Below are 18283 nucleotides of genomic sequence, written 5' to 3' on the forward strand. Positions count from 1 at the left end.
TTCTCCGCGTCTGTATTTTATGACTGAATAACCTATGATAGTTAGGCTCTTGAATATAACGAGGGTTTTCATTTAGTTGGTGAATTATTACACCAACGTATATAAAACACGTAAACTTCTGTTTTAATGTTTAAATATATAAACACCATTAGCCAAAGCAAATATGGTATTTTAATATCAAGGATAACGTTTATGATTGTAATTATGTCACTGTAAATGTATTATATAAAGATTAAGTCATGAAGTAAAAAATATCAATGTTTTTTGCCGACACTTAGAGGAAAATTTTATAAATTTAAAAAAATAAATAAAAACACACACTTTGTCTTTAACCACTTACATTTGTGGTACTTTTATTATTGTGGTACCGGTGGTCTTCATGGCAGAGGTATGTCCGCCTCCGTAGTGTTATGGTCAGCACGCTCGGCTATTGTACTGGAGGTCCCGGGTTCGATTCCCAGGGGGGGGTCAAATAAATATATGTGATTTTTTTTACTCTAATATTTATTCAATATTACCCTGGACTGGTACCTGAAGCGGATAGCTGATCACCTTTCCTTCATGTGTAAACGATCAAGATAACACTGCGTTTATATGATGCAGTGCCCTATGCACCATCGGGGTTCAGATAAGGGTTTGAAGGTGGTCTTCATAAGCAAGGTAAGTATTTGTAGAAACCAGTTGGAATTAATGTGTCAAAAATAAAAGTGGTTTAAAACAGCGATTGTGTTACATAGAGTTTATATAAATATGTGATTCACTCATATTGAGTTTATATAAAATTGTAATATTTTAAATATCCTCTCAATTTTTTATCGCAAAAAGATGTAATACTCGTTTGCCACACCTACCCAGTATAATTCACGGTGATAAACATTACAAAATTAAAGATTCATAAAATTGTCATACTCTATGAAATAGAAAAAAAAAGTTTTTACTGTGGAAACTTTCAAGCTTTTTTTATTTTATATTCATCTCCATAGTGTACATACTGCGTTAAGCTACCGTATTAGATGTCCCGGGTTCGATTCCCAGGGGGGGTCAATATAAATATATAAAAAATCACTCCAATATCTATTTGATATTACTCTATACTGGCACCTGTAGCATAAGACTGATCACTTTACTATTACATTATTGACAATCAACTTAATATTGCATCAATTTCATGCAGTACTTTATGCACCAGTAGTTGTAGATGAGGATATAAGGAGGAAGAAACTTTGATCCCCTACTTTTAATTAGATTTAATTTTTAAGTGTTAAAAAAGGACATTACTGTCGCATTTATCCTATTCGACTTTTAAATACATTAAAAACAGTATGCAATATTAAAATATTACTTTTAATCAATAATTATATGATTAATTGATTAGGCAGTCACTTCGTAGTAAAATCTATCCATTTTAAATTTGTGTTTTACTAAGAAAATACCACGATTTCTTAAAATCTATTGTGAAACATGTTTCGATGCAATCCGTAACAATACGGTGTTGAAAATGATGCGGAATACATCAAAAACCGTGTCACGATAAATTTTAAGTTTTTTTTTACCACGTAAAAAAAAGAAATATTTTGAAAGTATTTGATAAAGAGAAAAATTCAACATCAGTATTAAAGTATTTGATAAAGTTTTTCGAAAACTGTTGATTTGAAAATAAGCAAATCGCATTCACAAAGCGTGTAAATTGTTTATAAATTGGATGCAACGTATCAGAGCATGGTGGGATTTCACATTTAATCCAAAAGTCACAGTGAATCAAACATTTTTTGTAAACGGAAGCCTCAAATTAATTTTCCACTTTTGGAAAAATTAAATTGAGTGTAAAACCGTGCAAATTGGCGTTGCATACAAATGTAGTCTGTGCGAAGCGGGCTTTGATCATATCACACTTTGTACAGGGTGGCGCAAAAATAATCACCCTATCGGAAAATGTTATATTTTTTGGTGGCATGTTCAAATGGCGTCGTACGTCAATCGTTTTTGACATTTGTAAACAAAACAGCTTCAGTGTACAAACAAACGTACAAATGACGCAAAATCAACAGCCCATTTTTATTATTGAATAGCTTTTTTACTAAATAAAAAATGATTTTGAGAAATGAAAATCTTTTCTTGAATGTTTTTTGCAGATACTTTGTGGCACATTTTATAAACGTTATAAAATAAAACAACTTTATTTTTATCACTTTTTATTGGTACACTTTATCCAACCGGTTTCGACAAGAACCTATGTTTTAGAATTTAGTACATAAACCCTGATGATGACAAGGTTCTTGTCGAAACCAGTTGGATAAAGTGTACCAATAATAAGTGGTTAAAACAAAGATGTGTCATTTTATAAAGTTTATGATAATCTTTATTTTGGTCTTATCACTTTTTCTGTTAAGTGGAAAAGATGATATCCGTCTAGTGGCTGCCGCCAGTGTTGATATAAATCTGTGCCCATTTCATCCATTTGTTTGGAAACTGCAGCTTTTTTTTCACAATTGTCAAATATGATTGACATACCACGCCATTTGCAAAACTTATAACATCTTCCGATTGGGTGATTAATTTTGCGCCACCCTGTATGTAGATAGCGCTACACACTATATACTTTGTAAACCTAATGAGCTAACATGCTAACGATGCATATTTTCAAATGGTTTGCAAAAGTTTTAATGAACTTCTGTCGCGTTGACCCCAATGACAGGATTTTGGTTACAAAGCTTTTAATAATTATGTCCATGCTGAAAAAACATATATAATCATAACTGCCTGTAAAGCTAACAATCTTTAAGTTTTTGTTTAATTTTTTTTAAAAGTGTGGTTGTCAATCATGAGTTGAATGGTGAATGTTACATGTGTGTAAAATGATCCGATCATATGCCCTGTAAAAATCAGACCTCCATATTCTTCTTCATCTATGAAAGATATGTGAAAAATGTTAAAATAACTCCTAATTTGAGAGAACCTAGATTATATTGCGACATACTAAATGTCCCAGGTTCGATTCCCAGGGGGTTTAAAATACATTTAAGTGATTTTTAATCTCATATTTATAAATATTACCCTGGACTGGTACAAGAAGCGCAGGACTGACATATATATATATATATATATATATATATATATATATATATATATATATATATATATATATATATATATATATATATATATATATATATATATATGACGCTCTATAAAAAAATACAAAGACCATGTTAGAAAAATTTATGTTAAAAAGAGTATGTTATGTATTGCAGTGTTTAAATTGGAAGCTGTTGAGCCGCGTTTCCTCGTATCTTATAAATATTACCAAGTAACAAGACCGGAAGTCTTCCCGGAACGAACTAAGAATACCCGATGAACAGGAAGTGTGTGCAGCTCACCATTGCATTGTCGTTAACGTGGTTATGGAAGACACGTTAGGACGCAGCAAGATGGCGCCTAACTTGATAAGACACAAAAGGAAAAAAGGGTCCAGTGAGGAGAACGTTATGGAGAAAATGACGTTAAAATTGCGTTAACAAAGTGCCATTTACTAAAAAGAGATATTTTATTTTCAACTGTGTTATTTCTTATAACATTTTATATTTTAAACTTTAAAAAGTTTATTTCTTTGTTCGACAGTCAGTCTTGGTTTTTCGTTGTTGTTCAAGCGGTGATAAACTAAAATATGATTTACATATTGATTCAGCAGTCACTTTGTGGTAATATCTATCAATTTTCAATTTTTGTTTTGCTTGGCCAACAGCACTATTTAACTAACTAATTAACCATCACGCCGCTTCTCCGCAGGGGTAGGCAGAGAGAATCGAACGCCACACCAATCTGTCTTTGCAAAAATTCTTCGCGTCTTCTACATTCATGCATCTAGTCATACATACTCGACGATTATTACGACTCCTGACCCGGCCACTTGCAAGTATTTGACATACCTGATTGTGCCAAGTTTTCCTCGGTCTTCTTCTGCTTCTTTTTTCCAACTATTTCTTATAATATTTCTAATAATTTATATCACAGCACTATTTCTTATAATTTATTATGAAATGTATTTCGATACATTCCGCATCATTTTTATCTTATATCATTTTATTTTATTTCATTTTTCATACGGTGTTTAAAAATGATAGTGTGTAGTAGGTACACCAAAACACGTGTTGCAATAGATTTTGAAAAAAAGTAGTTTTTATCAAGTAAAACTCAAATTAAAGAAAGAGTTTATTATATTGAGCTCTAAATACATTAAAACATGACTCTGAAAAGAAAATTTGCAATGTTTGTTTAGTTTAAAAAAAAAACACTCTTTATTAGATTCAAGTTTTGAACTGATATTTCTTGATGGCATTGCATTTTATAAAATAAAATAACAATAATGTGTACTTATGCATACACAATATTTTGAGTGTGTCAAAACACTCTTTCACAGATCTAGGTTTAATCTTTGAAAGGGTAATTTTTAATTTTTGTGTGTATGATTATAAGTCCTATAAATACCCAGACTTCCAATTCTTCTTCATCTATGTTGAGATGTAAAAATATAAATCAGGATTTTGTTCAAATATAATAAAATATTATCATGAATTAAGTTTATATATTTTTTACAATTTAATTATATAAAAAAAACGTTATGCGTTATAAAAAATGTGTTTTTTTCACACTTATTTTATTTGACCAGTGGCTGTGCTTTGTCGTTACAAGTCTGATAATATAAACTCACTCACTAGTCAAATAAAACAAATTAAAAAAAAAAACTGTTATTTTATTATATTTAGTTACGAGGTTAAAATATTCAGAATTTATTATTCAATTAAGACTGGTACGACGGACATTTTCGTATTAACTGATGCAATGTGCTGCAGTGCAGTACATTTCTGAACTAATCAAGTAACATTAATACAACGACTAACTCCGGTTACGAAGTTACGTTAAATGGCGTTATTTCACCGCAATTTGTATGCGAATTTTGTTTAGTCCATTTGAACTCATTATGATAGATAAGTAAACTTAACCCTTGATTTGAAAGGAGATTATTTGGTAACTTTTGACTAGGATGGGTAATGAAAGGGTTAGCGGATATATACTTAAGAAGTACCGTAGAACAAGGCTACTTGAACTTTGATGTATTACTTGAGCCCAGTACAAAAAAAAAATTAAATCTGTATTTGGTCTGAAAAATTAACGTATCGTGACAATAAGTGTCAGCTGTCAGGGAAACAATGAACCATGGTGATACGTTTATTATTGTAGACCAAATAAAGATCTATTTTTTTTGTACTGGGCTCAAGTAGCACATCAAAGTTTAAGTATCCCCGTTCTACGGTACCAGGATTGCTAGCGTTGTATAAATCATAATAATATACTACAGAGATAATATACTATAGAGATGAAACAAAACACAAGAATTTACAAAAAAACTAAACTTAATTTCTTGGTTAAAAAAAAGATGAATTTCATCAATATAAATATAATTCTTCATGTATTTGTCAATTTTTTTTATTGATATCCCAATAAATGATTTGCTTTAAAAAAAGAATAATATTTAATTCAATTAAATTCAGGAAGTCAATATATTTTACAAAAGCTCATACTTTTATGGTATGTAATTGTACCATAATATAATTCGAGTTAATAATACAAACATAATTTTATCCTTTAAATAATTAAAATAGAATTGAAAGTTGTATAAAGAAGAGAAAATAATCTACATGCCTTTTATTTTGGAGAAAGTTTGTTTTAATAGTGACCTCAAGTGATTAAAAAAAAGTTTAAATTTTAGCAATATTTGAAACGGTGTATATAACAACATTGTTGATCGTTTTTCTCACATATATCTCAGAAACCCGTTTCAACAAAATTCAAATTGTTGTAAACCAAAACCCCCTTTCATTGAAGTAGGTAAGACACACGTGAACTCTAAAATTTGCTTAGATTTTATATAATTTAAGATACTATCACAATTTTTCAAATAAAAAAAAATGCTTGGGATTTATAGGTATAACGTTTCATTAATTTATTCGGCAGTCACTTTGTGGTAATATCTTCTTCTTCTTCTTCTTTACGAGCCATCTGACCTCTATTGCTGGATACAGACTTCTTCCTTTTCTTTCCATTTACATTGGTTGCTGCTTGCAGCCGGTTTTTACTCCCCACAGCGACAATATGCCAAACTCCTTCCAAAACAAACGACGTGGTAATATATATAAATTTTAAATTAAAATTTTACTTGGTAAATACCATTATTTCTTGGAAATCAATTAAGACACGTGTTTCCAATGTATTCAGCATACTTATCAAACAGCGTTTTATAAACGGATATATTGATAAAAAAAAAGACTTTCATATGCAGTTTTTACCCCCCACAGCGATAATATGCCAAACTCCTTTCAAAACAAACAATGTGGTAATATCTATCTATTTTAAATTGAAATTTTACTTGGTTAATACCATTAGTTATTAAAAATCAATTATGAAACGTGTTTCCAATACATTCCGCATACTTATCAAATACCATATTTTAAACGGATATATTGATAAAAAAAACTTCCATATGCATGTACTCGTACATATACATAGTAATGTACGTACTTAAGTATATAATTTTATATTAAAGCGAAAATGGTCCCAAAGCAGATTAAGTACTGTAATCCATCAGAATTGAGCAAAAATTGAATATGGAAATGTTAAAAGTGAGGTTTAAACGGGAAAGTGTCAGTCGAGTACAAAGCCCGAATGTGTTGGTATGATGGATGGCGTGGAGGTAGTTCTTGTACCCCTTAAGTGAGAAGGTATTGACTAACTCCAACTTAGGTGTCAGTCACATTTGATTATCAAATGTGATGATCGTGTTCATTGCGTGGGTGGCAAACAGGGTTGCCATATTTTATCGATTTCCTGTTGAGTCAGTATCAAGATCTTAAAAGATCGTTAGGGCCCAGTTTATCAAAAAAAAAATACTTAAAAAATTGTTGGTCTTCTTCTTCCTGGCTCCATCCCAACTTATCGTCTTTGTAGTCTATCGGGGTCAACTCTCCTCGTCCTTCTATCATTGACAGTATATATGTATAAATATATATATTTATATATATTTATATATATATATATATATATATATATATATATATATATATATATATATATATATATATATATATATATATATATATATATATATATATATATATATATATATATATATATATATATATATATATATATATATATATATATATATATATATATATATATATATATATATATATATATATATATATATATATATATATATATATATATATATATATATATATATATATATATATATATATATATATATATACGTTCTGATATAACGTTTCTTTCTTAGCTGACTATTTTAAGTGACTTTTAAACGTTGTTACGTAGAAAGTTTTGACCGTGTATATGCCTTTTTTATTACTTTGAATATTTCATTCGTATAAAAAAAAAACTGTGAAAATTGTACAAATGCAGATAAGGCAAATACAAATTCGTATCTTTTGTTTTGTGATGTATTGGTGATGGCCACACACATTGAATTAAATACTTAAACTAAGATTCTGATTCAAGTAGAATTATACGCGTACCATAAACCCCGACTCGTACATTAATAATCTTGTGACAATATTTGCGTTAGTTTCACGGACAAAAACCAAATATTTCACTTAGAAAATTGTCAAATCAATCTAAAACAAACGCAAAGCCTGGCTACGGAAACGAAATTGTGGTAAGCGAGATTGGAATGGTTTAGTTATCCGTATAAATTAAATGGTATTAACCCAATCCTGACGAGCTTTTTTCATCAATTTTTTTAATAAATTTTCGATGTATTATTATAAGAAAAAGAAAAATTGCTCCAAGAAAATTTTCCTTTTTATTATTATTTGTGATTCAATAATTTTGCTATCCCAATTTCTGCAAAGCTCGAAAAAGAAGCCCGAAAAGTTCGAAAAAATGGTTTCATATAGAACATTAGATAAATGTAAAGTCAAAAGTACTCTATAGTACTATTTAATAAAAACTATATTTTTTTTCTACATTTATTTTATTTGACCAGACATTATTAGACTGGTGATTACGACGAAACTTGGTCACTAGTCAAATAAAATGTATAGAGAAAAATTATATTGATGTTATTATTATTTTTTAAATAAAAGAGTAAAATTACTATTTGACATCTCATCAAAGATGAAGAAGAATATGAAAGTCTTGGCATTTACAGGGCTGACGACCGTCATAGGCTGCTAAAAGTGATCACTTTACACACGTCAGCCCTGTAAATGCCCAGACTTCCATATTCTTCTTCATCTTTGATGAGTTGTCAAAGAGTAATATGAACGTAACTTCTGTAATTGCAGATAATCCAGATTTTGTGAACAAGTATTTAAAAATAGAGTTATACTTATGTTTTTATAATTTACAAAAATACTTAAAATTTCACACTTTTTCTGTGAGCCTCAGCGGCCCATTATAAAAAAAAGTTATTAAATTGTGGTTTGAAATCAGAAACTCTGACTCAAGAGTCGGCGACACTAACCACGGGACCACAACCCGACTATTACATAAAATGCAGTTTTACCAAGAAATGTCAGAACAAAATTTAAATCGAATTAAAATTACTCTTTGATATTGAAAATCTGTTTGTTGCGCATGTTTTCTTTTTAATATGTGTTTATTATTTTTTTTTGCTGTTGCTTTATTGCACTTATTTTAACTTTATTGCTCTTCTTAACTTTTATTTCATTTTATTCTTGCTTTTTACTTTTAACTCTTTTAACCCTTGAGAAATTTTGTAATTGGAATGTTACACTTATGTGTTTTTTGTAACTTATGATTGTAAATTTATTTATGTAAATGTTCTGTTGAAGCAGAGTGAACGCTGTTGAAATGCGCTCCCTCAGACGAATGTGTAAAAAATCGTTGTATGACAGAATTAAAAACGAAGATATAAGAAAGGAATGTAAGGCTGAACGAGGAATAATTGAAAAGATTAGCAAGAGTTCATTACGGTGGTATGGACATGAGGAGCGAATGAATAACGAGAGAATGATTAAGAAAATATATGTGGCAAATGCGAGAGGGAAAACAGAACGAGGATGACCGAAAAAGACTTGGCACGATCAGATCAAGCGGAAACTAAAATCTGGCCGTGTCAAAAGTCTGCGTAATCGGAGGGTATGTATGACTAGATGTATAGATGTGAAAGAGGCGAGGAGTGTATGTCAGGACAGAAGAGTGTGGCGTTCCATCCTCTCTGCTTACCCCTGTGGAGAAACGGCGTGATGGTAGTAGTAGTAGTGGTAGTAGTTCTGTTAAAATTCCAAATAAATAAAATAAAATGTTAAAAATGCTAAATGACATAGTCCAGCAGCATGTTGTCCACCATTTACATTTTTTTGTATTGCGTGTGTTGCTGTTATAGCGGATATGCCTAATATGGTGAATAGACTGCCAATGCCGTTGTGGTTCCATACGGAACGGGTTAACGGAATGGGTTAAAGAGACGACATCTCTGGAGATATGGGATGATGAAGTGGCCTTGGGGCTGGGTTTGGGGGTCGAGGGTGGCCTAGCGTGGGAGGGGAGGGAGGCGTAATGCTCGACAGGGTTTAGTAAATTCAATTATATTCAGACACAAGCATGATGCCAAATCAAAACCAGTACATCTCGATAAACAAGATCCCCGAAATTAATTATTATATCATCCTGGAATAATATTGTACTAACGGTATTTACCTACATGATACTTAATATCCATGGATCTTATATCATACGTCACGTGCGTATAAATATACAATAATATTTTGAAGAATCTGTCATTTCAGATGTAACATACATCGTATTACATCATAATTAATTTTCTCAAATACGGGATGTTGAAAATAAAAATACTAACAATATTTTTACAAGGTAATTATGAATTATTGAAGCTTTATCCGCACTCAATGGTGCATAGGGCACTACGTTGTATCAACGCCGTATTATTTTGATCGTTAATTTCATGAAGGTTGTGTGATTAGTCCTGCGCTTCTTGTACTAATTCAGGGTGATATTAAATATATCATTCACTTCTTTCAACAACGTCGTATATCAAATAAACTTGATTTTTCAGGAGACCGTTTTTAAAGTTTAAAAATATTATAAAATGTTTTTAAAATAAATATCTACCACTTATTGAACTTTTAACTGTGCAACAGATCTTTTTAGGTAAAACCTGAATGTTTTTTCTCTATTTGAAAAATACAAGTATATTTACAAAAATAATTAAACAATACATTTTCTTCAAAATGCAAAAACAACACTTTCTGCCCTGTAGCGGGTAAATATTGTGCTAAAAATTTGCCGCTTTTGCCGGGATATAGTACATTTTCTGGGCATTCCGAAAACATGCACAACTGAAAATTTACGATTTTTGATATATGACGTTATTGAAAGGAGTGAGCGATATGTGAGTAAAAATTATCACATTTTTTTACCCCTGAGAATCGAACCCGGGGCCTTCAGCACAGTAAACATATTCTACGTAGTGAGAAGGTTAGTGTGGAAGGCTATCGTCTATATTTTCACTCTCACATGTATTTAATATAACCTTAAATTGGTACAAGAAATGCAGGAGTGATCACATTTCTTCATGTAATCAACGATCAAAATAATACTGTGTTGATACAATGTAGTGCATTATGCATTATTGGTTGTAGAGAAGAAGAATATATATACATATATGAAAAATTATTAATGCACTTGTATACTAGGCATGACTTTTAATCAAAAATATTATATTTTTAATATGTATATTGAAATCCTGAACGCTTCGGTTGAAAAATGGCTCGGTTAGAATCAAAAACTGAATTTCGGGCTGCAACTGAAATTTTGGATCACGTGATTTGCGTACAAATATCTCGGTGATAACAGCTTTAAAAATAATTACATAACGCCCACGAGCTTTAAATTCTAACTACGGGTTTTGCAACACCGCTTATTGTGGCCTTACTTAGGTTTCAATTTCATAAGTCTTATTGCCTATTCAATATGTTTAATCTTTACTCTTAAAGTTACTTTAATTTCATGTAATTCATCAGTGAACATTCTACGTAAAAATATTCGCTTCGGTAATTTTACGAACACTTGAAAAGTTTAATAATGAGCGGGAAGAAACATCAGCAAATAATTAAAGTGAAAAATGTATGAAAGAAAAAGGTTTCAATAATAAAACAACAGCTTTGTTGTTTTTCCTTTTTTATTTTATTATATTTTAATTTTATTTAACTGATGAAATAACTGCCGGAATTTATATCTTTCAGAGAATACAGGACTTTCTTATACAATTGTGCAGTATAAGAAGTTGACAACCAATGGTTCTAAATTCACACATATATTATTGAAAGAAACATACGATGATCCATTTCTATATTAAAATATATTTAATCCTACTTTAAAATCTTACTATAGCTAAAGAGTTGTTATTATTTTAAAAAACTATTTAAATTCATTTAATTTAAATTAATTTTGTTAGAAAAATTGTAATCTATCATTGTTTTCAACCCTTGCCTTGTTTTGTATATAACATAGAATTATGTCTAGCCTCCTATTTATCTGATTATATTGGTAGCAACAAAACCAGTCACCGGTTAAATAAAATAAAAAAATATTTAGTCATTGTTTTATTTTTTTAAATATAGTCTACTTAAAAATGTCAGTACAAAACTTAATTCAAATGAAAAGGTTTCTAAATTATAAATAAAACAAACATTTTTTAAAATTTTTCGTTGATGGCTTTAAATGAAAAGCATTAATTATAAATTTAACATTTGTTTCATACTATTTGAGTATTATATTTTTCGACTAGTTACAGAAACAACAGGTGCTTCCTTCCACTTACGGGTTTGAAAATAACTTTTTATTATTAAAAAATAATACTCAAGTGGTAAAAAACAAGTGTTTTATCTAAAATTCAATCATGTCTAACCACAAAGTGGTAGCCGAAACAGTAAATAGCATAAAAGTTTTCCAGTTGAAAATTATGTATTTTGGGGTTTTTTCCATGTAACGTAGTAAAACGGCGTTCCGGCACTTTTTTACACGGATATTTTTTTAAAATTTTATTTTCAAAATCAATTAAACAAAATAATGTTTATGCTTAAAAAATTATAATCTATATTCATATAATTTGTCAAAATGATAGGAAAATTTGCTTTAAATTTTATGTAAATGATATTTGAATATATATTTTTTTAGTATACGAATCGACATGAAGTTAGTTCTGGGACCTTTTTTGATTGAGAAAAAACCCTGCATATACCTAAACATAATCTATTATATTGATCAAGTACTCTATATGCACAGTTGATATTCTCAACTCTATCGTAGCCACGTTCTCAAGACAATCAAAAAGATGAACGAATAGTTTCGCAGTCGGAGCAGTGAGAAGATCTGATTGACTCAACATGTACACAAACAAGTTGACTACAGACAGTCGACTGAAGATAAGTTTACTGGAGACAAGTCGACTATACAGTCAAGCTGAACGGTGTTGAGAGACTGTCTATATAACTATACAGCGGGCGGCAGATGGACCGTGTGACGCTAGTGTTTGCTCAGCTAACGAGCTCGGAGACTTCAGACCGAACGTGTCTAATGAACTGAACGATATTGTAGGGAAAATAATAAAATATTACGAGTTTATGAACTCAAGAGCCTTTTGAATTTCATTTTGAAAGGTAACTGTTTTTCTTTCTTGCAGAAACAAAGGAATAAAGTGCATTGAAGAGAATAAACACATTACTGTGACTGATTGATTTTAACGATTCATTTGTGTAAAAAGGGTGTTTTAGATTGTTTTTTCATTTTTGATACTTAAAAATAAAACACCTGAATTAGTTCAAACTTGTTATAATTTACAACATTTTGAGTATATCCAAATATTTGTTCACAAATCTGGATTATCTCCATTATAGGTGTATTTTTCAAATTATTTTTTTGACATCTCATCAACGATGAAGAAGAATATGGAATTCTGGTCATTTACGGGGCTGACGACCGTCATAGGCTGGTTTAAGTGATCACTTTACACACGTGTAACATTCGCCAGTTCTATCCATTATTTACGACCACACTACTCAAATTTTTGGAAGTTCTATATATATGAACCAATTTTGAAACATTGTTCTTGAATCATTAGATCTTCACTACAGACATCTATTGGTGAGTTGAAAGGAAGCTTTTTATTGAACAGAAACTCTTTTATTAGTATGTGAGGTCCGAATCCTGGATAAAAATTACACACATGAGAAACGCCAGAAAATATCATTTTCATTTTATCATTTCAGTTTTAAATTGACCAGATTTTTTATTTATTTGTTAAAATTTATTTGTTAAAATTACTATTGAATTTAAAAAAAGATCTTAAGTTTTTATTTATAAACAATAACCATTTGTAAGTACGCACCATCCACTTTTTCACACTTATTTAGCCTGGCACTGAAAATTTCAATCACTCGCTGGAGCATTTGTTCACATTAGGTATTAGTGGTAAGATGTGTTAAGATGTTTTTGGCATGTAAATTAAATATATGAAGAAAGAATAGTATTTTGACTACATTTTTAGTGTGTCCAATTACGAGTTATTTTTAAAATTTGACATATCAATTTAGATGAAGATACGTAAAAGATACATAGATTCAAAGAAGTCTGAGTATTTACAGGCTATAAATTATAAACTAAATTAAATAAAAAAATCATGTTTTCTGGCATTTTCCAGTATGTAAAACATCTGAGTTCGAATCTTACATAAAAGGTTTCGGAGCTAAATAAAAGCTTTCTCAATCCAACATAGATGGCTGTTGTGAACCCATATTTACTGTAGTTAGAGATTGATCATAAATGAGTTTCAATAATTTGAGAAGTGTGTTTGTCAATCATGGATAGAATGGTAAATGTTGCACGTGTGTAAAGTGATCACTTAACAAGCCTATGACAGGTCATAAGGCCTGTTAATACCCAGATTTTAATATTCTACTTCTTCAATCTTGAGATGTCATTTTTGACATTTTTTCACAACATTTTGAGTGCGATTAAATAACCATTGAAAAGCCGACTTTTTTACTTATTTTTGGTTGTTTGAAATAAGTTTAAATCAAATTATAAATTAATAACCATATAATGTCAACTTACTTTGAAGTAAACCACTTCTTTTTTAGGATTTAATGATAAATACTAAAGAATGATTTATACCAAATGCTGTTTGCATCGAAACCGATGGAAATTTATACAAATTAAAATAGGGTTAGTGCTGATTTTAAACTATGATTGTCATGAATTGATTCGGATGTCACTATTTGTTTATATCTGTCAATTTTTACTTTTAGTTTTACATGGTAAATACCACTTTTTCTTAAAATCTATTTTGACACGTGTTTCGATGCATTCCCCATCATTTTTGCATTCCACACAGTATTGATGCGGAATGCATTGAAGCTTGTGTCACAATATATTTTAAGAAATAGTGGCATTTACCAAGTAAAACCTAAATAAAAAATAACTTTGATGTGTTGTATGTTATATATTATTTCTTCAAGTATTGATAAGTATTATTTTAAATTGCACTTACCAAATCTATAAGTTGAGACAGACGTAGACCGAGTTTCACCAGTACAGTGTTGTTGTTATTCGTCACCGGTCGGATCAGGCGGTTATAGGTGCTGAGGAGGTCGTCGTACAGTCTCTTGGCGTCAGGATTGCCAGAGCACAGGTGGGCGAACACCAAGATCGAACTGAGGAAGGTCCAGAATGCGCGGGAAACGCCATCACACTTTCTAGTCTCTCCTTTCCAAAATTTTGGCGTTGTGATTTTCATTGTTTTCTTCTATCGTGAAAAAATTATCAGTAAGCCCAACCTAAAAGCAAAGATTTGTTGTTTTTTAATGTTTTTTTTTGTGTACTGAATGGTGTGTTAGATACTGCATTAGATTGTTGAGGTGTGTGTTTTTCTCTTATATTAATTCTGCAACCGCAGTGTTGTGGTAAGTACGTTTGTTTATCGTATTGGACTTCCCGTGTTTAATTCCCAGGGAAGTAAAACTAACTGAAATATTTTTTCTTAAATTTTTAGTATTTTTCTCAATAACTCACTGGACTGTTATTTGAAGTACAGAACTTATCACATACTCTTCCTGTATTGAACAATCAGATAAAAATAATTCACATTTTAATGCAGTGACTTATGCACCTTTGGGTGTGATAAATGGAAATGACTTGATGTTTAGCTTTATAGAATATTGGGCCAAGTCAACGTTTTTTTTTTAAGTTAATAAAATTAAAAATAAGGACACAATCTTGTTACTGTTAAGCAAATCGGGAATCATTTCCGGAACGTCATGTATAGTAGACAAACGTGTTAACCACTTCACTGTGGAGGTGAATCATACAATACAAAATGCAACAGGATTTTATTAGATACAATATGATTTTTATTTCTAAATAAAAATAATATTGATAATTATATACGCCTGTTTTCCAAGATTTTCAGTAACATAATGAGTAAATAAGTATAATTAATTCAATATTAATTCAAATTCATTGAATTTACTTACTTTTAATATGTTATGAATTATGTGCAAAGTTTTACAAAATACCTAAAGGTTTGTAATATTAAAGATGCGTTGTGAATTTCAATTATAAATTTTGTTGTTATACGTAAAAAATAAAAGTTAATTCATCAAATCTGTGTTAAAATCACATAATTTAATAAGAGGAAACTTTAAGGCTGCAAAGATAATTTTTCTGAAAAATCTGATATATTTTATAAAAAAGGCAATAATTGATTTGAATCAGCAAATATTAGTAAAATGAATATATTTGAAATGGAAATTATTTAAACAAACCTAATTCGTTCCGATTTTCCTCCATCCATATCAACGCATCTGTCAAAACATTAAAATCCTCACTTTTAGGTTAGGTCTTCTTTGAACGCCCTGCTCCCGACAAGATGGCGAAACAGCCCCGTTCGGCGAACACAAATCACGAAACCATTGTCGGTTTTCAAAATAAAATGTCTTTCGATACTACTTTTGTACGTTGAGCTAAGGAATTATAATTAGAAACGCAAAGGTAAGAGATATGCCATGTCCCTGTGCGCCAACTCCGCCAAATACGTACACCTACTTAATACGTTGCTATATTCACTACAGTACCGTTACTCAGTTTTCCCGTTTTGCAAGGCGAAATGTAGAGATCCTGTACAACGAACAACTAAGGGGTCGAGGGATATGATGTTGTCTCCTTCTAGACTGAGTGTTGTCCCGCTCTTCCAATGGTATCGTCCCTCTCTATGGAAATATTTAGGAATGAAGGGACGTATAGTCCGTCCGGATAGAAAAATTTAAATGAAATTTCTTGCTTAAATTATAAGTAACACATTTTTTTAGCACTTCACGAAGTGAAGCACTTCACGAAAAACATGTGTTGCATTTATAAATTGATAAGTTCTTACCACAAAACTAATGCCGAAATAGTAAATTACTTTAATTTCCTGATTTTTTCGACTATGAGTAGTTATTTTCACATTGTTCTAAAACTATACAAAATCTCTTTTTTAAATATTTTTTTGTTGCTAAAAATTTGTCATAACGATCCTCAATGAGTGATATCCATTTTTCTCCGCAGGAGATTTAAGGTCATATTATTTATTCAAGTTCACATTTTAGATTTGAGAATCGTTAAAAATCAATCAAATAAAAAAGATGCACAATGGTTTTTATAAAATTGATTCGCTCTTGTAACTAACTGTTGTATTTGCGTTTTGACTAATCTTAAAGGGAGGATTTTGTTAAATGTGGTCACTGCCGTTTATTTTATCTGAAATGTATATTATCTGTTGAGAGCAATCTTATGTTACTTTGCCTTACTTTGCCTTTATTTATTTACAATAAGTAAAATAAGACATTAATTTCAATTATTTAAACAAAATATTTGTATTCAGCTCAATATATGTATATATATAATATATAAGACATAAAAAGTATAGGTAGGTATACTAAGAAAATTTAAACAAAGATAATCTTATCTTAAATATATCATAAAAATAAAATATGAAATAAGACCATAAATGTGAAAAATAATAATAAAATACATTTTAATGGGTCATCCCGTGTTTTATTTTGACCAGTTAAGGTTTCGACTACAATATTGGAGTCCATTTTCAGGGCGTCATATTATTTAAATTTTGTAATAAAATTATTGAATTTCAGTAGCGTTTGCCTGCTTAAATGGTGAAATATATCTAATAATTATAAATTGTTTTATATTTTAATCATATTATAAATTATTGTTTGTGAACCGTAAATAAATTAGTCAATAAAGCCCAGAAAATAACCTTTCCGTGTTTTCAAAAATATCAAAATTATGACCTCTTAAAGTTTTTTTTTAATTTCCGCTAGTTTCGTTTATTTGATTTGAAGAGAGTACAGCCTCTTCGGTCCAGGCATGAAAGTCAAGGATCGATGTCTTTACGCATGCGCAAAGCCATCATACCTATTTTCCAACCAAAACATCTCCATACAGCCATAATCTAACATGTTGTCATGGTAATACCATCCACAGGTTATGAATACTTGACACGACTTAATGTGCCAATCTTTACAACAATCTAAATATTCGTATATATAATTTACATCCGTTACTGTTACAACTGTTAAAATTCCTTTTTTTATCTTTAAAAACTGAATTTAATGAAATGGTTTTGTCGAAACTATATTTTTTATAATTAAAGTATGACTTTGTTTTAAAATTAATATAAAAATATTGAATTATAACTTAATTATAATGTCTACTGGTTTCGAAGCAAACCGCTTCTTTTTCATGAATGATTAATACTAAAACACTATCTACATAACAAAATTCAAAATATTTTGGCCGCTAGGCAAAAGAGGTTGGGTAGATCTCAAGTGGCTTTATTTGTTGTGTTGATTAGCAGTTACATTTAAAAGGGTTGAGGGATGTTGAGTGATTGGAAGCATATTTAATAACGGACTTTTAGAAAAATAGTTTACTTGTGTTTTTATTAGTTGTATATTATTAAAATTATTGTAGTAAAAATAATATTAACAAATTACTTCACAATCTCTCATGACATATTTTATTATTTTTTGACATCTCATAAAAGATGAAGAAGAATATGGAAGTCTGGGCATTTACGGGGCTGATGACCGTCATAGGCTGGTTTAAGTGATCACTTTACATACGTGTAACATTCACCAATTCTACCCATTATTGACAACCACAC

General features: G+C 30.2%; 1 protein-coding gene across 1 annotated transcript in view; it reads right to left on the minus strand.

Moving 5' to 3' along the window:
• LOC148312987 (acetylcholine receptor subunit alpha-like 2) overlaps window positions 1–16140 on the minus strand; it is a 120142-nt gene extending 104002 nt beyond the window's left edge. The window contains 3 exon segments of the mRNA XM_088270655.1: window positions 14612–14745; window positions 14748–14897; window positions 15948–16140. Of these exon segments, the coding sequence (XP_088126781.1) occupies window positions 14612–14745; window positions 14748–14808 (195 nt within the window). The 5' untranslated portion in view covers window positions 14809–14897; window positions 15948–16140.
• Window positions 16141–18283: the final 2143 nt, after the last annotated feature.

Source organism: Brachycentrus maculatus, unplaced genomic scaffold, assembly GCF_059751285.1.
Source record: "Brachycentrus maculatus isolate JH-2025_06_01 unplaced genomic scaffold, ASM5975128v1 h1tg000027l, whole genome shotgun sequence".
Classification (NCBI taxonomy): Eukaryota; Metazoa; Arthropoda; class Insecta; order Trichoptera; family Brachycentridae; genus Brachycentrus; species Brachycentrus maculatus.